The sequence below is a fragment of the Nicotiana tabacum genome, chromosome 10 (assembly GCF_000715075.1).
Source record: "Nicotiana tabacum cultivar K326 chromosome 10, ASM71507v2, whole genome shotgun sequence".
Classification (NCBI taxonomy): domain Eukaryota; kingdom Viridiplantae; phylum Streptophyta; class Magnoliopsida; order Solanales; family Solanaceae; genus Nicotiana; species Nicotiana tabacum.
Window position 1 is genome coordinate 726924 of NC_134089.1, and position 24935 is coordinate 751858.

Below are 24935 nucleotides of genomic sequence, written 5' to 3' on the forward strand. Positions count from 1 at the left end.
ATAACGACCCAGGCGGCGTTCTTATATATTAGAGCTACATTTCCCTATTTACTGCATCTGGTATGTTTGTTATTTTGTGACTTGCAGGAATGATTGGTTTGGTTTGGGGAAGGTTTGGGAGTGAACCGAAACACTAAGTTCCATTTTGGAAAGCTTAAGTTGTTAGAGTTGACCAAGGTTTAACTTTTGAATAGATGACCTCAGAATGGTGATTTGATGGTTTCAATAGATTCTATGGTGATTTTGGACTTAGTCGTATGTTCGGATTTGCATTTGGAAGTTCCTAAAAGGTTTGGGCTCTATTTGCCGAAAGTTGACAATTTGAAGAATTTGAGAGTTGGTAGGTTTGACCGATAGTTGACTTTGATGTTATCGGACTCCGATTTGTGTTTCGCTACATTGGATAGGTTCATTTAGTCTATTGGGACTTGTGTGCAAAGTTTGATTGAAACCCATAATGCTTAGGCATGATTTGGACGTGTTTAGCAAAGTTGGATAGTTTGGAAGTTAAGAGATGGAATCTGACCTTCGAATAATGTTACTCATGGTGTTTTGAGCATTTGAATAAGTTTGGATAGGGTATTAAAACTTGTTGGTATAGTTAGATGGGAGCCGGAGGCTCGAGTGTGTTTCGAATTGATTCCGTACAAGTTTGGAGATTGTTAGTATTGCTGGTGACACTACTTGATATTACTTCGACATCTCTTATTTCTTCTACTTTCCGAAATCTAAAGTCTGATGATGTGGAGAGTTATGGTAACTGGCTGTGGGGCTTGATCAAGAATTCATGCCAGTTATGAAGATATTGCTCAAGCATTCTCCTAGTCTGTGAGTTCTTAAATTGTGGTTTAACTAATTCTTCTGAACAACCCTATTTATTTTACACGGTAGTTGGTCGAAGGACTGATAAGTTTTGTGATACTAGAGGCGTGATTAACGTGAAGGGATTCGTTCAGCAACTGAAGACTCAAAAACTGACATCACCAACCATTCCTAGGAGAAGTTGACTATAATTGATGATAAATGAGTTGACAAACAACTCAGCATTTAGAACTTCTCTGTTAGTCCGAATCCTCCAACCCGTTTGGAAGATAAAATTCTTAAAAGTTAAATAGAAAAAAGAAAATAACCGATCGTTCCACTAGAAAGAGGATCTGAGTCTGCTATACTTCTTACAACGGGAAGGGCATAAAATCCCACCTGAACTCGGGCAAGAGAGAAATAACTAATACAACCCGTATCCTAATAACTACAATTCTATTTCTGGAACAAATAATAATTTCACTAGCCCTTCCAACATTCTTTTCCGAAAAAGAATTATGCCTGCACACTCTGCAACAGAGATAATTGCAGCCATTAACCAAGTCAGTCGTTCAATTTAGCGCATAAGTGCCTCATAAATTATATGATACAAGAGGCTTGGTCTGATTTCACACACGCTATCGCAAGACTTGTTCTTGAATCTTGGCTTCTATTACCAATCATTCCCGACTTCTTCTAAACAGACAGACTCATTGATCCAACAACTCTCAACTCAGCTACCAGGATTACTATTTTGATTTAACTGCACCTTTTCTTCACCAGTAGAGGAGTTATTATATACCAAAGGTGGCATTGTAGTGAACCCATTCTCTTTAATTGACCCGTCTTTTGAAGCAGAAATCGTGGTTTTTTCCACTGACTTCACAGGTGACTCTTCGGGAACCACCGGCTCTGTTTGTGTCTGCTGCTGCTGTTGTAATAATTCAATGCGCCTCAAAGATGGCACATCTCCATCACAGTACCTGCGCCACATACTCCTGTATATTGACTCAAGATTTTGGGTGAACTGTGTCCCCTCACAAAGTGGTGATTTTGACATGAGTTCTCGAAGACTCATTCTCAAGTTCGACAGAGATGTAACATCTGAAGCCAACTGTATAGCCGACTCAACATACTCGTCTTCATTCCTCGCCACAAGGTTCTGTAACCCTAAAATGCAAAATTGCCAACCAATTGTACAATGTGTTAGAACGAACTTGTGAATTTTCCCCTCGAACTTCTTTCCAGGGTCAACCCTTCTGAGATTTTTCACCCCCTTTTTGGAAACTATACTTTCATCAATTGGCAAATGCAAGCACTAAGAGTTCATAAGCAGGGGTAGAATAAAATTAAGATTAATAAACATACTTACCAACTGTCTTAAGAAGACTCACACCAACATTATGAGCGTGTATGGAACCTCCCATAGTGACACAAGGAACTCCCATGTATAGTGATTCACATGTGGTGGTTGTTCCAGCATAAGGAAAAGTATCCAAGCTACAAAAAGTGGATCATAATTACAAGCTGAGAATGTTTCCCTTTAAGAGCAAGCAATAGAGGATGTAGGCAAGTATGTCACCAAATCTTTATCATAATTGATAATTGTCTAACAGAATTTTTTGAGATGCCAGATTTTACACGGATAGGAAACTTCTAAAAAACCCTACTGCTGAAAACAAGATATACCCCAGTCCAGCAACATGAAATTACACATTTTATGCACTTTTAATTAAGACTTAACCAAATTTGATAAAGTTATCATTTACCAAGTATCAAATGACCATTAAATATCTGACAAAATGATAATAGAACTGAGATAACCTAAGCATAACTTATATCTAAAACTGCAGGAGGAAAAAACACAATATTATCATATCATATGTTTCAGGGAATATCCTTTTATTGAAAAAGGGCCAAAACTACCCGTATTGTTTGGTAAATGATTTATAGATACCCTCCGTCCATCTTTCAGTCCAAAAATGCACGTTACGTCCATATATCAGTCCCAAAAATACAAACGACGTTAATTCTATTAATAAACTTGCCCCACGTCTAACAGCAGAATCGATGGACCTTCAACTTAATGGCATGTCACTTTTTTACTGGGCCACGTGGCAATTTCGGGCTGAAACCAAATGTGGGTTTAATTTCGACCCATTAAATGGATCCGACCCTGGTTTTTGTTACCACACCCACTCCCACTCACCTGACCAGCCCCCTTTCGTCTTCTCCAGCCATAAACCTCAATTCTAGGAAACGAACATGCCAAGATTCAAAGAATATATGGGAAATAGATGGACCTACCATCTTCAGCTGATTGGCAAATGTTTTCTCTCACTATCATCCATCAATACTTCGCCGGCCATTTGGTTAACCGTGCCCTCGCCACCATTTCCCTTGTCACCACCCTCTTCATGCATATTATCTTCGGCTTTTGGACATGTCATTCTTTTTAGAAAATGGGTGGACTTAGGGTAGCAATAAAATCTTAACACCTATTTACAATGAAATCACATAGCATGGAGGTGGCAAAAGCATCAAGAACAAGCCACGAAAACATCAACGGTGTTTGCCGACCATATCTGAAAGATTCCGGTCATGTTCATGACTACTTGTCACTGTTGGTTTACCATTTTCGGCGAGGAGATCCGGTGGTTGCCATCGTCGGTCGTGGAAGAATGGTGTCGATAGTAGCACCCTGGAGAGAGGAGGTTAGGTTATGAAGAACGTGAGAGAAAGAGAGGCGGAAAGGTGGGGGATGCCGAATTTCCGACGGTGGCGGCGATTGGCCGGTGGTAACGCTGGCAGTGGTGGTGATGGAGGAAGAGAGGCTAGCAAGAGGATTTTGGGGTTTAGGTGGGTGGAAGTGGGTATGTTGGGTGATAAGGAAGAAAGAAAATAATTAGGCGGGTCAAATAAATTGGGCGGGTGTTATACCCAGTTTGGTTTCAGCCCGAAATTGCCACATGGCCCAGTAAAAAAAATGCCACATCATTAACTTGAAGGCCCACGGGCTCTGCCATTATACGTGGGGGCAATTTTATTAATAGAATTAACGCCGTGCATATTTTTGGGACTCATAGATGGATGTAATGTATATTTTTGGACAGACAGATGGACAGAGGGTATTTGTAAACCATTTACCAAATAATAGGGATAGCTTTGACCATTTTCCGTTCTTTTATTGACACAATCAGACATACTAGAACACTTAAATAAGGCAATTTTAAAATGAGGGTGATTCACAAAGACTTCCTTCTAATTCAGCGAAACTAGATGGACCTCCCCTGCCAAAAATTTAAGACCGATGGCGATTATATTTGGTAAGATTTGACAATATCATCCTTCCTTTAACGTGTCCATACAATTAGGCAACAATGAAAGAAGATTGTGGGGCATTACTTTCATGTTAAAGTTCCTTTTTGGCATTTCTTTCTTCTCTTATTTTTCCTTCTTTTTTTTTTTGTTTGTTGGCAGGTAAGGAAGGCTCTGTTTGTTTTATAAAGATTAAGACGTTTAAATCTGGATACACTTTTGCTTATTAAGATAATGTATCTAGATTCAAACACTGGATCACTAAAATTGCTTTTTCAGCATCTTCATCTGGATAAATTATCTTTATTCGAAAATAAATAAATAAATAAATAAATATATAGAATTCAAATAAATTACTACTAAGTACTATACCCACAAAGATATTAGAGAATATTAATTTACATGTTGTAGTATAATTTTTTTTTATTTTTTTGATAAACCAAACTAAAACTAACAGCATGGCTGGAGGTGGTGGTAGCTAGTGACAATAGTTGTGAGGTGGTGGTTGTCGTGGTTGTATGGAGGAGGTTAGTGATGGTTGTGCAGTGGGGCAGGCTATGGTGGCTGTTCAATGGTGGCTAGAGGCGATGGATGTCTATGTGACTGATAGGGATGGTTGCGGTGTTAGGTGGTGGTGATGGTGGTTGTGGTAGAAGTTGGCGATAGAGGGGGCGATAGAGGTGGTTGGTGATACTGACTAGTGGTGAAGATGGTTGGTGATGGTGATTGTGCGGTGGTTGGTGGTGGAGGTGGCTGATGGTTTGGTGGTAACGTTTGACGGGTGAGGAAGTCACTGGTGTTGGCAGGTCATGGAGGTGGTTGACGGTGGTGGTAGTAAAAAGAGTTGTGCAAAAGGACATTTTAAGTAGACATTTTAATGATATTAAAACTCTGCACAAGATCTAAATGATTCAAACCTGTTGAGAGCTAACAAGTAGTTACTATGAAAGAATAAAAAATGCACTTAATACATAGGGATGGCAATTGGGGCGGGGCAGGGCAACCTCACCCACTAAGATTTTGACCTGCCCTGCCCCGTTTAACCTTGTTCCAAAATGTTGCCCTGCCCAATTGAGCCCTGCCCCGCCCTGCCCTGTTTAGATTCACTTTCATTTTTTTTTATTTTTCCAGTAGTCTAAATTTTCATATGGCTTTGCTATTTCACTTGATACTTCCATTTCCTTTCAGTGGTTCAATTATCAGCCTGAATTCTTATGGAATCCATCTGATGTGGCTGGGGACTCCTATTCTGGAATAGGCGTACCAATCATTTCTCAACTCATAGGAAATGGTCCTTAAACAAAGTGCACTGTTATTTGCCTCCAAGAAACATCATTTGTTTATTTTCCCCTTGAATAATCATTCCCCATTTTTAAAATATATTACAGAACTAACCCTTATTTCTATGTCAGTTATACGCATTTTCAAAATTTATGTCCAAATTCTACTATCCTTTAAAGGTAAATATCTCAAATTTGCGTCTGTAACATCCTCTAGCTACTTCAATGTTTACTAATTAAGAACGTTTAACAATAACATGCAGAAGAAGGAACAAATCAACCAAAAATAGAACTGGAAAAAGCCATTATGATGAAATTTGACCAACAACCAAACACCTCAACTTAAAAACTTTTAATTATACATATAGTCAAATACATAGTCACGTACACAAAATCTTACATATTCAAGTACATATTTATCAATTTATGAAAGAAATGAAGAAATGGACAATAAAACAAGCAAAGAACGAATTGGGCCTCAGGCTACCTTATGACCCACTATTGGAACTAAGGGCTGACCTACAACCTGCCCTGCCCCATTAAGATTCTTCAAAAATGTAATTTTGCCCTGCCCTGCCTTGCCTGCCCCGCCCCGCCCCATTTACTTGTTCCCCTGCCCTGCCCGTTTAGTGTTTGCCCTGTCCCACCCCAATTGCCATGTCTAATTGAACAATTCAGATTCAGACATCCATCACGTGCAAAACAGATAAGGCCTAAGAGCAGTTGCATAAGTGAGAGAAATAGGTCACCAGGTGGGAGAAGGCGGCATTGGGAGGGAGGCCTAAGGGGAGGGGAGAGGGAGTGTTGGAGTGAATTGGATTCGGCTGATCGACTGATTCTATTTTGTGTCCCTTTTTCACTTCCTACAGTCTTTAGTTAAATACAATTAAATCAGAAGCGAACTTGGAAAGAGAGTTATGAATTCTGGTGACAAGCTGCCATTTAATAGTCAAACTAATGGAGATTGATGGCAGAAAAGGTCCCTGCATACATACTCCCTTTTATTTTAATGGCAAAGAGATTTCATTAAAATCTAGCACTAAGATGGGGCTAGGTAAACTGTACAAGTGCAGCACTTAACAAGCATTAATCAAATACAAAATGTTTCTCAGCTTCCATGACAATATATGCTGTGACTTACTGCTGACAGTCTTGCAGCAAATTTGCAAATTTGTACCCCCTCCGTTCCACTTTGTTTGGCACTATTTTCTTATTAGTCCATTCCAAAAAGATTGGCACATTCCTATATTTCCTTATGGGAAGCTTTTATAGCCACACAAATGCTATGACTTGTTTAATACCATATGTTTCAAAAGTTTTATAGCTACATAAAATGTTATGGCATACTTAGACCACAAGTTTCAAAAATCTTCCTCTCTTTATTAAACTTTGTGCCAAGCCAAACTACGACAACCAAATTGAAACGGAGGGAGCAATTAATAACACAAAGAGGTAGTTAACTTCAGTGAAGAAAACACAAGGGAGCCCAACATTTAATTTAGAATTCCCTTCCAATGACCACTTGAAATAGTACGATAGTGAAAAATATTGGAAGTTAAACAATTCACAGAAGCAAATTGATAAATCACACCCTATGTGCAAGAAAAGAAGAGCATATGCATGTAAGGGTGCCCAAACCCCTTTAAAATATATTCCAGGGAGAAGAGATGGAGGTAGTAACAGCAAACGTATTCTTTGAGTATCTTCAAAGTGAAGCCTGATACCCATATAAATTTGGAAGTGGAACTAAGAAAACAGCCTTATGAACAATTTACAAATGAAATCAAGAGCAGCCCGGTGCACTAAGCTGTAAATTGAAATCAAGGTCAGCCCGGTGCACTAAGCTCCAGCTATGCGCGGGATCCGGGGAAGGGTCGGACCACAAGGGTCTATTGTACGCAGTCTTACCCTGCATTTCTGCAAGAGGCTGTTTCCACGGCTTGAACCCGTGACCTCCTGGTCACATGGCAGCAACTTTACTAGTTATGCCAAGGCTCCCCTTCAATTTACAAATGAAATCAAAAGCTTAATTAGATTCCGAGTATAAGAAGGCCACATGACCAAGGGCATTACCTAATATCCATGAGGGAATATGCTTGCATATGATCATGATTTAGAAGGATTAATGGCAAAAGATCAACTCTCTGTGGCTCCAATCCCAACTGCTCTAGAATAGAAAGAAATCTCTGCCTCACACTATCGCAACAGAAAGGCTTGCACTTAACAATTAGCCGAGAATGCGGAACTGCACAAAGAATTTTTGCCCAGACTTGCAGCACTTTAGGTGTTATCTGTATTGAAAGCAAATCATCAGAATAAAAGAAGAAAGAGCCACAAAATCCTATTAAACAACACAGTTACCAATTCAAAAGCACGAAACAACCCCACCACATGCTTCTAAATGGCACTTGCTTCCTGATTAATACCTTGGCAAGATTGTTGAAGCTACCAAATGTAACAAAGCCATTGGATAAAGCAGGTGCTGGAGACACTGGCCCAGCTTCAGGAGAAGGTGTATAACAAAGAAAGCTATCCGGCAATCGAACTAACTCTTCCACGTGTCTGCCAATCAAATTGAAAGGATTAGCCACAAGACTGTCGTGCGGGTAAGATCAACATGAAAAAAACTTTTCTCCCACTTACTTCTGTTTTGTGTTAGGAGGGTCAGCCATAGCATCAGTGATTCTATAGTCAATTGTGGGCAAACCAGTTGTGTTAGGGTATCCAATCCAAGTCACCTAGCAGGAGAAATATATAGAACCATGAACACTGAGTAACAGCTCAAAAGTTCAGCCATAGCAAATAGATTAGTTAAGACTTCCTTCATAGCAGGAAGTTTGATACATAGAAGCAAGCTTCTAATTTTATCGGAGAGGGAGAAATTTTCAGTATGAAGTTCAAAGATAGGAGTGGTTGAATTAGCATGAAAGCAAGATGACACACTAGAATGAAGTACAACATCAAGTGTTTTGCTTTTGATAAGAATGACATCAAGTGTTTTTCTTTTGGTAAGTATGACATCAAATATGTTTTTCTTTCGATAAGTATGACATCACGTGTGCTTTCAAATTGTTCCCCAAATTTCAGAGAAGCTTCACCTTGATTTCAAATATGTCTTACTGGACTAATTAACTTCCCAATTTCAAATGGAAATTTTGAGTTGACAGGCAAGCGTAGGACAGCTGTTTTATAGAGATATTCCAACCACCCATGTGATTCTCCTAGACTCCCAGTAGCACTGTTAACCATGTATCTTAGAACAAAATCCTCATATGACCAAAGAATGTAAAGTATGTATTTTTTCTTCATACTCAATAAGATTGACAATTTGGTAGTCATATGAAACTACTAGGCTATAGCATGGTCGAAAGTTACTCCAACATAATTCGCAATGAGACCCAATGCATACACACTCATACCTCTTTATTTCATGATGCACACCAAACCTCAAACATTCTTTTAGAAGAAGGGTGGTAATAGACAAAAACATCATGCTACACATCTATCTCTAATTGGTCAAGTTCTTGGAAGCACAACATCCAAGAAAAGATGGGAGAGACATTTCCTTGGGACTACCAATAAGCCTAATAAAAGAAAAAGAACCACTGAATTCCAGTTTCTCAATTTACGCGAGACAACTTAACCATTCCCCATAAAAGTATTATTAAAAAAATGAAAGGCCAGCTCTTTCCCTTAAAAGACAAAACATATCTAATGTGGTGCAGTTAGGCCTCAGAGCAGCAATATTGAAACCAGAAACAACCAAGTTGGGGCATAAGATAAAGATCACCTGTACAGGCGCAGGTCGGCAAGCCATCGTTCCCAGTTTATTATTTGCAGTGTGACCTGTAAGTTCAACCATAATATCAACTTTATCTTCTCTAATCATGCTGGAGACCTTTTTCTCATCAATCCCGTAGATATCCCTCCAGACACCACCTTTTTTCAAGACTTTGTCCCTAAACCTGTTTGTTTTTGCATCTGCCTGCAATCCCAAACAAAGAACCATATAAAAGTATGTCTTAGTGATTTGTCCAAAGAATGCCTTAGTGATTTAATCCGAAGCATGAACTAAGCTGTCGCAATACAAAGACAAATGAGGATCAGCGATGGAAAAGAATACCTTTACAACAGCTGAATAAACCACCACCTTGTAGTTTGCGTAGTCGTGATAGACAAGTGGTGCTTCGATGAAGTATGAGACAGAGTGAGTAAAATAATCAGGAGACACATATCCAATCACAAGTGGCCTTTCCGGGACTTTTGAGTTGTCCCATGAAGTGTACTGAGGATATAATTTCATAAAACGTCGACCCCAGTCTCTGCAGTCACACACCTTACAGTTAGGATAGGCACCAAAAGATCCAGAAACAGAATCACACTAAACCAAATATACAGCCAACTATAGCTATGTGTATATTACCAATTGTAATGGCAAACGCCACCTGACATTTTTTCCATTATCATTAACGAGGTCATAGTAATTGGGATTTTGGGGGAGTCCTATCCATCCAAGCAGCAGGTGACGGAAACGGCAAACATATAGAAACATTACATTTTATGGTTAGGTACAGGACATACTTAGTAGAAAGCGCAAAGAAAAACTCCTTACTCATAATTTTCTAAGTTCTGTAAAAGTTGATACTCTATGAGCCAGTTCTGGCCAAGATCCTCATTTCCTGACTAATCCAGAAACATGCAAGGCCATACCTCTCTTGCTGGGAGAAACTTGCTATCTCATTTCCCTTGAAAATTATAGCAGGTCATGGGGTAATGCTAACATCAGCAGATCTAACGAGAAACTTAAGGGCAGGTGAGCTTTATTGTGAGACTTAGGCAAAATTCATCCCCAAAATGTCACGATCACTGTGCCTGCTCCAACTACTGCTATTTCCTCTATTTCAATCACCTCTGTCAGGTAGACAGAAGATATCTACTAGGTCATCCGTAAGGTTATTTTGCATCATTAGGCACCACGGGTTCTAAATCTTATAAGTTGATCAAGAATCAGTGTTATCAACTGTTGGCACATTCTTTTTAGAAGGGAGATGCAGGGCTGGGAACTTCCGCAACTTCTAATTCTACTTGCCAAATTGGAAGGCTTCTCAGTCGAGGAAAATACTACTGATAGAATGAGATGAGGAAACTCCAAGGATGGCCTTTACACAGTGAAAACACACATTCTTGCTCCACCAATGATATCATTGATAGATGGCCTAGGAAATATATATATATATATATATATATATATATATATATGGAAGACTAAACTACCTAAAAATGTCTCCTGTTTCAGCTGGATAGCCCTAAATGAAGCATGCCTAACCCAGGATAACCTCAGCAGAAGAAGCTTTCGGTTGGTCAACAGGTGTTACATGTGCTTGCGGCAGCCAGAGTCCAACAGATATCTTTTTCTTTTTGTCCACTGCCCAATTGCAGCAGATATCTGTTGTATGTTCTTTTCCATCTTTGGTCTATGCTGGGTCATGCCACAGAACATCAAGGATGCCGATGAAAGCTGATCTTCATGGAAAGTAGATAAATCCATCATTAAAGTTTGGCAGATGATCCCTTCCTGTATTTTATGGTGTATTTGGACAGAAAGGAATTGCAGATGTTTTGATGAGATATCAACTCCTACTTACTCACTTAAGGATAGATGTTTTGTATGGTTATATAGTTGGCAGAACTTAGCTCCTGTAAACTGCCCTCGTAATATATTTTGGACTTTGTCAGCTCCTTAGCTTTAGCCTAGTTCCTCTTTTGTCTGTAGAGCTGACTTTGTCTTTAAGTTCTCTCTCTTTTGTACTACTTGCATCTTCTTGATGCCTTATACAAAATTCTATTACCTCATTAAAATAAAAATAAAAAGACTTATTCAAATTCTTCCTCACTCTTTCAGCCTACACATCTAACTTTCTTTATCCTTTTTCCCCAATTGTGTTTTTTTTTTTTTGATGAAGTAATTGATTTCACTGATGGCATCAAGAAGATGCAGAATAGTTACAAAAGTAATGAAAATTGCTAGCTCCAATACAAAAAGGCAAAAAATCAGCTTAGCGCTAGGGAGCTAACAAAGTTCAGATAACTATCAGGAGAATCTACAGGGGCTAGATGACCCCAACTAAATAAATGCACTAGGCAAAAAGCTTTGAGATACTGGACAGCAGTTGATATCCCATCAAAACACCTTCTATTCCTTTCATTAAAGATAGTCCAAGAAATGGCTGCAGGTATCATCTTCCATATTTTCCTGAAGGAGCTATTAACTTTCCAAAGGTTCCAGCTCTCACAAGCTTCCCTGAAGTTTTGTGGCATGACCCATCTGAGTCCAAAAAGAGATAAAAACATATTCCAAAGACCTGCTGCGACTATGCAATGTAGAAAGAGGTGACTGTGTGACTCTGCATTCCTCTGGCACATAAAGCATCTATTAGCCATAAAGCATCTCTGCATTCCTTTTTCCCCAATTGTTAGTTTCCCTTTTTTCCCATACTTAGGTAGCGTTTGCTGCATAATATATTATACAATAGCCACAGGTAGGAAGTAAATAAAACCTGTGAGCCTCATATAACTTGTCATCAGTTCCTTCATTTATGTAGTTCATGGCAAGTAACCGATTCTGCAAACACAAAATTATAGATATATGAGACAAAAAGGTGTAGTAAATCCAAGAACATTTTTCTAAGACGAGAGTTAAAAATTGCCATCTAATATGCAGCATAATAAGTCATAATAAGCCATCTAATATGCAGCATAAAAATTGCTAATGTGCTAAAATTAAAAGAATGTTATGAAGTAAAGAGCTTCTCAATCTCAGGGCAATACTCAATCACTCAATTCACTTGGAGACACAACTGTTCCCTTTTATTTTTCAAGGATTTGAATTGGTCCCACTTTCAAACATATTGCATTTTGAACTTCTCATTTTTGTCTTAAAGGACTAGAAACTTAACGGTTTATCCTGTCTGACAATTATTCTGAAGACAAGTATTGAACTTGGATAGGTTAAACCTCCATTCAAAGTAGCATCTAACAATCACATTCATCTATTGTTACATGAAAGGTAGTAGATAAAGGCCGGAGGTATTTCCCAAAAGCTACTAGTATTTAGAGCCTTGATGTTATGTGGATTGACAATACACCTAAAGCAATAACAAAGAGCTATCCATGTCACCATAGTGCAAAATGCATTTTTAGATAAAGATGTTGTAGCCTATTCAAAGGTTTTGAGGACCACGTGTAGGTCATGTTTGTTAGAATAGTTATGTTAATATATATAATTAGTTCTAGTCCCTTATGTAATAGGAGTAGGTTATGTGTTATGTGTTATGTGTTATGTATACATATAAATAGGGCTCATTGTAACATAGAATATTAATAATAGATTTTTCTCCCGTGCATTCTCACATGGTATCAGAGCATCGGTGAGAAAAGATCGTTATGCGTCATTCCAGCAACATCCGGGAAGAAAGAACTCTATCACCGTGCAATTTTCCAGTGACCTAAGTGACTGATTGCGTCATAGTCACTATTTATCAGTGTTGTGCAAAATCCAACACCACCACAAGGCTCCCAAGAGAGATCCGACCAAACCCCATAAAGATTCCCCGGAAAATACTCATCCACGCGTCCCCAAGCGCTTGTCGGAGATTTGCGTCTGTCACACACGCCGGCGCGCGTGCCCTGTTCCGGTCAGATTTTGAAAAAAATTCTTTTGAACAGCCTGCTCGCCTAGTAATTCCAAGCCTATCCACACCTTTTTCTTTTTATTCCGATCACTTCGAGATTTTCCGGCGACCACACTGACTTTCCGGCAGGTACAGTGGTTTTTTTGACGAAGCTTCTTTTGGACAGATTTCTCAGGAGGTTATTCCGAGTCTTTTCATTCAAGTTTAATCAGATTCCGACAACCTTTTTTATTTTCCGGTGAGTGAACAAGTGTTTTCTCCAAAAAAAAAAAAAAGGGGGGGGGGGGGGGGAGGGGTGTATGATTTGGCATTCCAAGGTTAACGATACAATTTTTTATCAAGAATTTGAGAAATTGGTTGTAGAAAAATGGGATCCAATACTATAAATAGTTGGATGGTTTCTCTACCTGATTATATTGAGTTCCTTCAGTACAAGCATGTAAACAGACATCTTCAGGGATAGATAGCTTCCGTTGTTCAAACATACAGTAGCGTGACTTGTGTCTTCCAATCTGCAACCTCTGAGTTTTGGGTCATTGATTCAGGTGCATCTAATCATATTTCTGGTGACAAATCTATTTTCACTACTATTTCATGTTCTCAATCTCTTACAACAGTCACAATGGCCAACGGGTCTCAAACCATGGCAATTGGAATAGGTCAAGCAAGTCCACTTCCTTCCTTACCTTTAGATTCAGTTCTTTATGTTCCCGGTAGTCCTTTTAATCTCGTAGTCGTTAGACGCTTAGCCAAATCACTTAAATGCTCTGTTTTATTTCTTGATGGCTTTGTTTTTATACAGGAACGCAGTACAGGGCGGATCATTGGTACCATGCGTGAATCAGATGGACTTTATTACCTTATCCTTGCAAAATGACATGGACTCGCATCTTGTCTTCCTTCAACAACTTGCCATGTTACTGATTCACCAGATTTTTTATTACATAAATGGTTGGGACATTCCAGAGTGGAGGGAACCAAAGACGTTGACGATCCTTCCAAAGGGAGTTGTTGCACTTGTTAGCGACCCATCATTCTTCCCTAAGTTGTCAGAGTCTGATCGAAGGGAGCAAGAGATAGAGGAATCCTCGCTCATAGATGTGAATTGAAAAAGCAAGCCCGAATTCCGTTGCATCTTGAGTCTTAAGAATTGGGTCCCTTAGCCCCTGGATTGGTGCGCAAGCAAAAGAAGAACAAAAAAGAAAGGCCTCTGATTCGGTGGACACAAGCCCTCGGGACTTGACACTTTCCACGGCATAGATCAAAGGGTCGTTCAGTTTGTCAAAACTTCAGAAAATGGTACCTGGCTTATCTCACTTGTCCACTCTAGAGTGTGAGTCATGTCAGCTCGGTAAGCATACCCGTTCCCATTTCCCTCGGCGTCTTGATAATCGAGTAGAGTCACCTTTTACTCTAGTCCATTCAGATGGTTGGAGTCCTAGTCAGGTCAGTTCTACCTTGGGATTCCGCTACTTTGTCAGTTTCATTGATGATTATTCCAGGTGCACTTGGATATTTTTGACGAAAAATCGATCTGAGTTGTTTTCTATTTTCCTTCCACGCTAAAATTCAAAATCAATTTGGGGTTTCTATCCGCACATTTCGTAGTGATAATGCCCCAGAGTATTTATCTTCCCTATTTCAGCAGTTTATGAACTCTCATGTGATTATTCATCAAACATCTTGTTCATACGCATCCCAACAAAATGGGGTAGCTGAAAGAAAGAATAGACATCTTATTGAAACTGCTCGTACCCTACTCATACAATCTCATGTTCCGTTGCGTTTTTGGGAGGGTTCAGTTCTTATATCTTGCTATCTTATTAATCATATGCCATCTTCAGCCCAGAATCAAGTTCCACTCTCTGTCTTGTTTCCCCACTTACCTTTGTTTTCTCTTCCACCCCGTGTCTTTGGGAGCACGTGTTTTGTTCATAATCTTACTCCAAGAAAAGATAAGGTAGTTCCTCGTGCTCTTAAGTGCGTATTTCTGGGTTATTCGAGAACGCAAAAAGGATATCGATGCTATTCTCCTGACCTCCAGTGGTACCTTATGTCTGTTGATGTTACCTTCTTTGAAACCCAATCATACTTCACAGATCACTTAGATATTTCTGAGGTGCTGCCAGTTCCAGCTCTTGAAGATTCAGTCACTATCTCCCGTTCATCTTCCTCTATAGCTCCAGTTGCAGTTCCACCACCTACAGCTCCAGTTGCAGCTCCACCACCTATAGCTCCAGTTCCACCACCCATAGCTCCAGTGCCACCATCTAGTCCAGTTCAACCTTCTACAGCTCCACCACTCCTGACTTATCATCGTCGTCCGCGCCCAGCATCAGGCCTAGCTGATTCACGTCCTGCACCTGACCCTGCTAATACTGCAGACTTGTCTCCTCTTAGTCAACGGATTGCACTACGAAAAGGTATACGATCCACACTTGATCATAATCCTCATTATGTCGGTTTAAGCTACCATCGTCTGTCATCATCCCATTATGCATTTGTATCATCTTTGTCCTTTGTTTCCATCCCTAAGTCTACAGGTGAAGCACTGTCTCATCCAGGGTAGCGATAGGCTATGATTGACGAGATGTCTGCTTTACATACGAGTGGTACTTGGGAGCTTGTTCCTCTTCCTTCGAATAAATCGACTGTTGGTTGTCGTTGGGTGTATGCAGTCAAAGTTGGTCCAGATGGCCAGGTTGATCGGCTTAAGGCTTGTCTTATGGCCAAAGGGTATACTTAGATATTTGGGCTCGATTACAGTGATACTTTCTCTCTCGTGGCTAAAATAGTATCAGTCCGCCTTTTTTATCCATGGTTGTTGTTCGCCATTGACCTCTCTATCGGTTGGACATTAAGAATGTTTTTCTTTACGGTGACCTTGAGGATGAGGTTTATATAGAGCAACCACCTGATTTCGTTGCTTAGGGGGAGTCTAGTGGCCTTGTATATCGGTTGCGTCAGCCCCTCTATGGTCTAAAGCAGTCTTCTCGAGCCTGGTTTGGTAAATTTAGCAAAGTTATTCAGGAGTTTGACATGACTCGTACTGAAGCTGATCACTCTGTGTTTCATCGGCATTCTACTACAAATCTCTGTATTTATCTGGTCGTTTATGTTAACAATATTGTTATTACCGACAATTATCAGGATGGTATTACTAAGTTGAAGCAACATCTCTTTCAGCACTTTCAGACTAAGGATCTGGGCAGATTAAAGTATTTTCTGGGTATTGAAGTCGCTCAGACTAGCTTGGGTATTGTGATCTCACAACGGAAGTATGCCTTAGACATTCTTGAGGAGACAGGAATGACAGGTTGTAGACATGTTGACACTCCAATGGATCCGAATTCTAAACTTCTGTCAGGACAGGGGAGCCTCTTAGCGATCCTGCAAGATATAGGTGGTTGGTTGGTAAATTAAATTACCTCACTGTGACTAGACCTGACATTTCCTTTCCTGTGAGTGTTGTGAGTCAGTTTATGGATTCTCCTTGTGATAGTAATTGGGATGCAGTTGTCCGCATTCTTCGGTATATAAAATCAGCTCCAGGCAAAGGTTTATTGTTTGAGGATCGAGGCCATGAGCAGATCGTTGGATACTCAGATGTTGATTGGGCAGGATCACCTTTTGATAGACGTTCTACATCTGGATATTGTGTCTTAGTAGGAGGAAATTTGGTGTCTTGGAAGAGCAAGAAACAGAATGTGGTTGCTCGGTCTAGTGCAGAAGCAGAATATCGAGCAATGGCTATGGCGACATGTGAGCTAATTTGGATCAAACAGTTGCTCAAGGAGTTGAAATTTGGTGAGATCAGCCAGATGGAACTTGTGTGTGATAATCAAGTTGCTCTTCATATTACGTCGAATACAGTGTTCCATGAGAGAACTAAACAACACATTGAGATTGACTGTCACTTTGTCAGAGAAAAGATACTCTTGGGAGATATTGCTACAAAGTTTGTGAAGTCGAATGATCAATTTGGAGATATTTTCACCAAGTCCCTCACTGGTCCTCGTATTAGCTACATATGTAACAAGCTCGGTACATGTGATTTATATGCACCAGCTTGAGGGGGAGTGTTAGAATAGTTATGGGAATATATATAATTAGTTCTAGTCCCTTATGTAATAGGAATAGGTTATGTGTTATGTATACATATAAATAGGGCTCATTGTAACATAGAATATTAATAATAGATTTTTCTCTCGTGCATTCTCACAATGTAAATGCACAATGTTGATATCAAAAGAAGGATCATGCAGAAAAAGTCATAGAGATTGGATAGCTCAAAATCATAAGAGAACAGGCAATACCTGGCCTGCATTTCGGGAATCAGGATCTATCTTGAGGCACTGCTCATATGCTTCAATGGCTAGAGATATATTTCCTGCATCCCTGTATAGAACTCCTGTACAGTTCCCAACAAATAGTTGATTATTCCATTAACCAAAGGAGTAATACCTAGACAGCTTCTACTTAATAGGATGAATAAATCTTCGAGTATTTAAAATATGCTTCTTCAAGGTTAATCACTTGCTGCCATAACTAAATGGACTACTTCGACAACCGTCCGAAAGCATGAAGGACATAAAAGATGGTGCTAACACTTTGGAAGAACTAATCGATAAAATTGATGGCTTATTGAGAAAGTTATCTCACATTTGTGGATAATAACATCAGAAAAGTGGAATCTGAAAATTCGCTATCAATACAAAACCAACAAAGAAGCAGTTACATCATAGATCTTTGAAGTCTGAATTAATGTTCTAGAGAAAGTAGCACCATGACAGCCTAAAGCACACAGTGAGAAAGTCAATTTTCTTCTTTTTTATTTTTCTCTCTTTTTTTAAGAGGGGCTGGGCGGAGCAAACAATATACAGAAACTGGAATAAGAAAGAGATAGACGACAGATGCATAGAGAAACAAGAACAGGCCCTAAGTTTATACGCATAAAAGCAAGGTGGAAATAAGGACCTAAATTATTATATGCCTCTGCATATGTTGGGTTTGCAATGATAGCTTTCTCAATCATGCTAGCAGCAGCATCCATTTTACCCTGCGAGCAATCAAGAAAAAATTCTACTCACAACAGCACATATTAATGCTTACACAGACACTAGTTGATACTTGATAGCAATCAATGTTCACCTGAACCGTGTAAACTACTCCGAGATTGTTTAATGACTGAGAAAAGTTTGGTTTGATTGACAAAGCCATCTGTGGAACATGAAATCACAAGTTGAATAAAGTATAAATCTCCTATGCCAACCAAAAAAAAAAATACATGCATAAGATGATTGCCTGATAACACTCCACTGCTTTATCAAGGTTGTCCCTGTCCTTGTATATCACTCCCAAATTGTTGCATGCTTCAGCACAATGTGGATTGAAGTGGAAAGCAAGTTCATAAAACACAATGGCCTGCATGTGAGAATAAATCACCAACTCCTTCACAATGTGATACGAACCAAGATATCCAACAAGAACGTTGGACTTCAATTGAGCCGATTTTTGCAATTGGGTGGTTACGTGTATAATTTGGCCATCAATTGAAGACTAACATGTAATTGGCGGCTATATTTGTAATTAGTGACTACTTAGATTCCTAGGTTTTTAGCTTAGGGGTATTTAGGTGTCTTGTTAGCTAAATACCCACCCTAGTATAAATAGTCCTTAAAGATTCCATTTTAGAGTTAGACTATTTTGTCGATCAATGTATCCTCTTTGAGAGATTTGAAAGTGGTTGCCATGGTTGAACACAACTTGCAAAGGTGTTCTTCAAGTGAAATTTCTTCACTTGAAGGTTTCCTATAAATTAGGTGTACCTAAAGGTCTTGTATTTGTTGGGTGATTGATTATATCAATTGTTTAATATTTACACCTTATTTGAGCCTAGACTCAATTTTTATCCTTTTATTCTTGTTTCTTTAATTTCTGCATTTTTTGAATTCATCACAATGGAAGCAACAACAATAAGTTTCTCATCAAGGAGAAGAAATGAATAACACGAGTGGAACGAGGGGAAAGAGTTTAGATATTGGAAGGGTACTGAAAACTAAACACTTGAGACACTACATACATATATTCCCTCCGTCCTATTAAATGTGGCCTTGTTTGACTGGCCATGGAGCTTAAGAAAGAAAGACTGACTTTTGAAACTTGTGGTCTACAACACGCGATAAACATTTTTGTGGCTATAAATCGCCTCATTATGGGTAAAATGGTTTCTAAATTATAAAAAGATGTCATTCTTTTTGGGCCAGACTAAAAAGAAAAGTGTGCCACATAAATTACGTTAAAAGGAGTAGTAGAGTATGAACTTCAGCCGTTGCAAGCAGCAGAAATAAGTGCAATCCAAAAAATATGGCTCTACAAGGTTGACCTAGATACACCACAAAACTAAACCAACAACCTTACAGTTGATAACCCAACAATTCTTTTACGCACAATGCTACAGCCCTTATGTCAATTGCAAGAGCACATACTATTGTATGAGTTGTGATTAGAGATAAGCGGAGGGCCTTGCACAAAATTACCATGTCAAATTTCAGCATTTCACCATAGGCAACACCAAGATTATACATTGCATCAGCATAGTGCCAGTTGTAGTAAAGAGCTTTCTTGTAATATGTCACACCTTGGTTGATGTCTCCCTCCAATTTAACCTGAATAGAAGTACCAACAACTAATAAGCATGAAGAGAGTTTGGCAGTTCTAGAAGTAAGCTAAGAAACCAGAAAAAGCTCTAATTTGCTTCTTTATAATAAAGAAAGAAAAAGCTCTAATAAGTTAGAACTGCTAATAAAATATAAGAGCAGGTATATGTCTTCATGTTTGTTCACGATGGGTTGGGGGCAGTGAGGTGTCAATTGGAAACTTCTTATGCTGCTTGATTAAAATTTCAGTCTTCGTAGCAAGCAGTATCTTATCATGTTCAACATGAAGCAAAAGATAGTTGTGTGAATTATAAGGCAGAAAGTGAATGCGAAATGCTATTAAGCAAACCTGTGGTTACCATGTTCTTCACTATGAGAGTGCAGTCTGGAATGTCTAATTAACAGTTAGGAAGACGATATGGCAATAGTAATAACTGCTAAATTTGTATAAAGTCTGACTTCGAAGGAGTTGAATGCCATTTAATGAAGTTAGGACTGTTCACAGACACTAATTACCTTTGTGCCTAAATCAGTCAGAGCAATTGCCATGTTATTCTTTGCAATCTCAAAATTCGGCGACACAGCTAAACACCTGAATAATAACGAGAAATAACAGAAATCAGATGGAAACTGCCAAATCATGTATAGCCACCTCACACTAAAGATAAACTTCAATCAAATAAAATGAATTTAACATTGTTGCAACCTCTCATAACAAGCAATTGCAGACTCCAAATCCCCACGATTTTTGTATATAACGCCCATATTGCAATAAGCTTCAGCATACATAGGCCGCTCTAGTGCAGCCTTCTCATAGCAATTAAGGGCCATGTCGTATTGCATCATTTCAGAATATACAACGCCGAGGTTATAATAAGCAGGCTGCGAGTACAGCACAACATGTTAAAATTGGGGCTTCCTTGATAAAGTCACGGTAACCAAAAAGTCAAATAGGCACCGGAAAATAATCACCGCATAGTGTGAGTCGATTTTGATAGCTTCATAGTATTTCTGAATTCCCTCCTGAGTGTTACCAGCAAGCTTCAGGCTGGTCCCAATATCAGTCAATACAATTGCAAGGCATTCTGCTGCTGGTTTATATGAGGGGTCAGCTTTAAGTGCTTTCTGATAGGACTGCATTGATTTAAATTCAACATAAAGATTAACTGAAAGTTATAAATGAAGCAAAAAAAGCTCTGATTAGTGATAAGCTTCTGATTCAAATTCAACATAAATAAGTGGATTATAGATGAGACAAGAGATAGCTTCGATTGGTGATAAGCGCCATCATAAAGATTAAAAGGTAAAGATTCGACAGAATAATTTAAAGCAGCTCGTGTGCAAAAAGAGCACACTCCATTACTTTTGCAATAAATTAATGAAGCTTGATCATCTGCTTAATTAGACGTCCATCAAGTTCTGATCCTGATCACTTCCGAAATCTTTTAGTCTGCAGAGGTGAAGCAATGACATGTCCTGCCTAATCACCTCTCCCCAATACTTCTTTGGCTTACCCCTACCCTTCCTCGCCCGCCATGGTCAACCTCTCACACCTCCTGACCGAGGCATCTATGTCTCTCCTTTTCACATGCCCGAACCATCGCAGCCTCGAGTCTCGCAACTTGTCCTCCACAGAGGCCACTCTCACCTTGTCCCTAATAACTTCATTCCTAATCTTGTCTTTCCTGGACATTCCGCACATCCATCCCAACATACTCATTTCAGCTACTTTCATCTTCTGGACATGGAACATATTGACAGGCCAACACTCAGCTCCATACAACATAGTCGGTCTAACCCGTAACCACCGCTCTGTAGAGCTTGCCTTTAAGTCTAGGTGGCACTCCCAAACATGCAAAAAAACGAAAAAGAAAAAAAGAAAAATGTGTGCGCATCCTCATGCCAAGATGCCTATTTGCAAGTAAAAATGAAATGATACTTAACACAATTTTGATAAATTCTTGTGAATGGTGCTTCAGAACCAATATCTTTTATAATTCCTCAAATTTTTTTTATAGAAAGTGCGAGCCAACTTGCGGCTACCCCGACTTAATCCACTGGGTACTACCTCCTACCTTTTTTTTTAAATCAACCAAATGAAGTTTCACTGAAAATGCATCAACAAGATGCCTATTGGGGTACCTCCTAACTAATTTCCCTAACATTTTATGTTAGTACAGTTGAACATATGAAAGGTGTATTCCTCATGGCCAACAATATAAAAAAAAATTATCCTTATCCAAGGGAAAAAAAAAGAATGCACATACACAAACATAAACTAAAATAAGCTATCACAGACATTAATTTCTTTTACCTCAAAAAAGAAGAAGTTGCTAGGAAAAGCTATCTGTAGGCAAAATGTCTATTATGGGGAAGGAAACATGCAACATATGAGCACAATATGTCCTCAATACCTAAAACTAGAAGCAAAATCGTATATCTCCCTATAAACTCACTGAAGGTAGCGTTACCTGAAATCCCTGTTTTCAGCCAAAGAATATTTCCGTCAGCAATTGAACATTTAAGGAAAATTGGTCTAAAGTTTGTTTCAAGTGCACAACATTTAGAAGCTCAATCAGTGCATTTCTACTCCACATCATGTACCTTCCTGAACCTCATATCATGAGTATTACTTCTTTGAACCTATAATGTGAGCATGTGCCCTCTTTCGTGGCAGTAAATCCACCAATTTCAGAACTTCATAGTAATATATTATACTACTACTTCATACAATTTTGAATCTGTATGAAGAACATTTATACGCTTTTCACATCTCCCACCAATATTGAAGTTCTTTTTTTCTGATAAAGTAATGTAATAACTTTATTAATAAACTACAGCACTAAGGGGCACCAAAAATGTAAGAGATCATGTCTGGACTCAACTCCCTCGAGCAAGCAAGGAGTCTTACGAAGTTCAGTACAGTGTCACATTATTTCATGTACCAGAAAAAATGTAGTTAGCTCATTCAAATCATTCTTTCTTGTATGAAAGTCAAGTAAGTTCATAAAAATGTGACTCAATAAGTATATAATACGAGGCTAACAACTAAATTTAAGTTTAGGTACGTTTCCTGGGATGTGCTTAGATTTCAATCCTCAGGTGTGCTTAAATTATAAGCATTAAAAAGAGGACAATGTGGACCGGAGTTAGAGGTATTTAGGGGTTTCACACAAAGAAAGTGAAGGAATAGGAGAAGGGGCAATGCCCAGATTCACGTATGAAGTCATCTGTCATCTATTAAGAGCGGATAAGAGCCTCATGTATTACATCATTCACAAAAGCTGTAAGCACTTCAAGCCTTCTTTGAAACAACATTAAACTCAGCAGAGAATTTCTTGACTCCAACTTGAATTACTCACCAGAAAGTTTACATTGGTAATTATAAGCTGAGATTATCGGACTTGCAGTTTGTGTTAGTCACAACTATCAAAACAAGGGATCATGAGTTTTTAACACCAGAAGCTCCACTATATCCATCACAGGAATTATGCCAAATGTGATCATCATATTTTTTTACTACCACTAAATGTACAGTAAAAGATCAGATGAGTTTTGTGAAATACCAGTAAAAATAACTTCATGCACATACCTCAGCAGCCTCGACCAGACGACCCTCATCTTTGTACAAAACTCCACAATGAGTGAGGGCACACGCATTTTGTGGGTCCAACTTGACAGCTTCAGCAAAACTTTCAAAAGCAAGCCGCCCCATGTTCTGCATCTGCAGACAAATACCTTTGCCAATCAGAGATTCAATACTCCCACTATCCTTCTGCAACACACTCTCATAGATAGCAAGTGCATCAACAAACTTGTTCCTAGAGCGAAGAATATCTGCATACGTGATGGCATCCTTCCCTTCAAAACTCTTCTTTATAGGACTTATTCTACCAGGAGAACCTTTGGAACCAGAAGAAGATTGCGCTCCCTTCAGAAAACCATTGTTACCAAGTGGGTCACTTTCTTTCCCATTCTCAACATCTTTTTCCGTCCACGCCATCTAAAGTCACTTCTTAAACCTGCTAAAGAAAAACTAGCTTCTTTTAGAAACAAGAAAGTCGTGTTAAGCTGTAAGAATCCCCAAAGTGAGGTTTAACATCTAGTTCACAGACTCCTAGACGCCATCTATTCACCTTCAAGTATTTCTCCCTCACTGCTCCTATTTTTAACTTCTGACCATAAATAAAAATTACTAAATTTTGAGCACAATTAGGTTTTCCTGGTAACTATGAACTACGTATTGCTCTCATGTCATTCTTGATGAACATGTATCAATTACAAACAACAGCAAAATGAATAAAGCTTGAACTTTTAGAACCACAAAACAAAGGCTTTAAAAATTCAAACACCCTAACTGGGCAATAAATGAAATAGTAGTAGTACATTACTATCAACAAGTACAATTAAAGAAAAAACCTCAAGTGGTACAAAACCCCCATATATCAGTTAAACCCGTAAAAACTAAGTCTTATTTTTTCAAGAATCAACATACAACTAAAACTGAACATAACCCCTCTATACAAAACATGAACTGATCATGATTAAAACAAAAGAAAACACGCAACAAAATTAGGGCAAAACACTTTAAACCACCACATACAAAAAAAAAACAGAATATACAAACCTTAGTTGTTCAATCACTTTCAAAGCAGTGATACTTTCACCATACTGTTTCTGCTAGTGTGGTGGTAGGAGGAGTGGAGTATGTGTGCGCGCGCGCGGGGGGGGGGGGGTATATATAAATATAGATACAGATTGGGGAGGGCCAAGTGAGGGGGGTTTTGGGAGGGGGGGGGGGGGTTAAGTAAGAGGGCCTATTTCCGACACTGAGGTTTGATGTCTGCCAAAGCACCGGAGCCCCTGGGGTTCGTCCATTAGCTACAATGGCTCCATATACAGAACTGACTCTTATTAATTACCCTTACCTGGTGACCTATTTACGACATTGCCACTATTTTTTTTTCCTTTTCTTTTTTTCTTTTTTTGTTCGCCGCGTGAGGGCGTAGACACATAGACAATTTAGGATTTTTTTTTTTAATAGTATTTCATTTGACCTCCCGTTGATGAGTCGCGAGCCAATGTTAACGAGAGATTGTAGGTTTGTAGACAGACTCTTGAGTCTAAGGGTTTCAAGCTGAGCAAGACGAAAACGGAATACCTGGAGTGTAAGTTGAGCGCTGAGT

The 24935-nt window shown here is 39.0% G+C and overlaps 1 protein-coding gene across 2 annotated transcripts; it reads right to left on the minus strand.

Moving 5' to 3' along the window:
* Positions 1-1114: 1114 nt before the first annotated feature.
* LOC107773816 (putative UDP-N-acetylglucosamine--peptide N-acetylglucosaminyltransferase SPINDLY) lies at positions 1115-24637 on the minus strand. 2 transcript variants are annotated; one of them, XM_075222433.1, is made up of 18 exons: positions 24377-24637; positions 23342-23771; positions 20722-20883; positions 20456-20631; positions 20266-20341; positions 19630-19758; positions 18395-18514; positions 18242-18310; positions 18068-18149; positions 17407-17501; positions 11957-12021; positions 9523-9721; positions 9190-9384; positions 8043-8137; positions 7826-7961; positions 7473-7690; positions 2174-2301; positions 1115-1971 (listed from the first exon to the last, which is right to left on the minus strand). In XM_075222433.1, exons 2-18 carry the CDS (start codon positions 23750-23752, stop codon positions 1535-1537), a joined length of 2793 nt encoding a protein of 930 aa, XP_075078534.1. In that variant the 5' UTR covers positions 23753-23771; positions 24377-24637; the 3' UTR covers positions 1115-1534. The 2 variants fall into 2 exon arrangements, with proteins under 2 accessions (XP_075078534.1, XP_075078535.1); XM_075222434.1 differs by having other exon boundaries at positions 23342-23774; positions 24377-24621.
* Between the last annotated feature and the right edge of the window lie 298 nt (positions 24638-24935).

What these genes read in the sequence shown, in the direction of transcription:
- LOC107773816 (XM_075222433.1), bottom strand. Translation starts at nt 23,752, where the DNA reads ATGGCGTGGACGGAAAAAGATGTTGAGAATGGGAAAGAAAGTGACCCA. An exon ending in AAATCGACTCACACTATGCG is followed by an intron (nt 20,632 to 20,721) that starts GTGATTATTTTC and finishes CTGTACTCGCAG; the next exon opens with CCTGCTTATTATAACCTCGG. An exon ending in TTTATTCAGCTGTTGTAAAG is followed by an intron (nt 9,385 to 9,522) that starts GTATTCTTTTCC and finishes TTGGGATTGCAG; the next exon opens with GCAGATGCAAAAACAAACAG.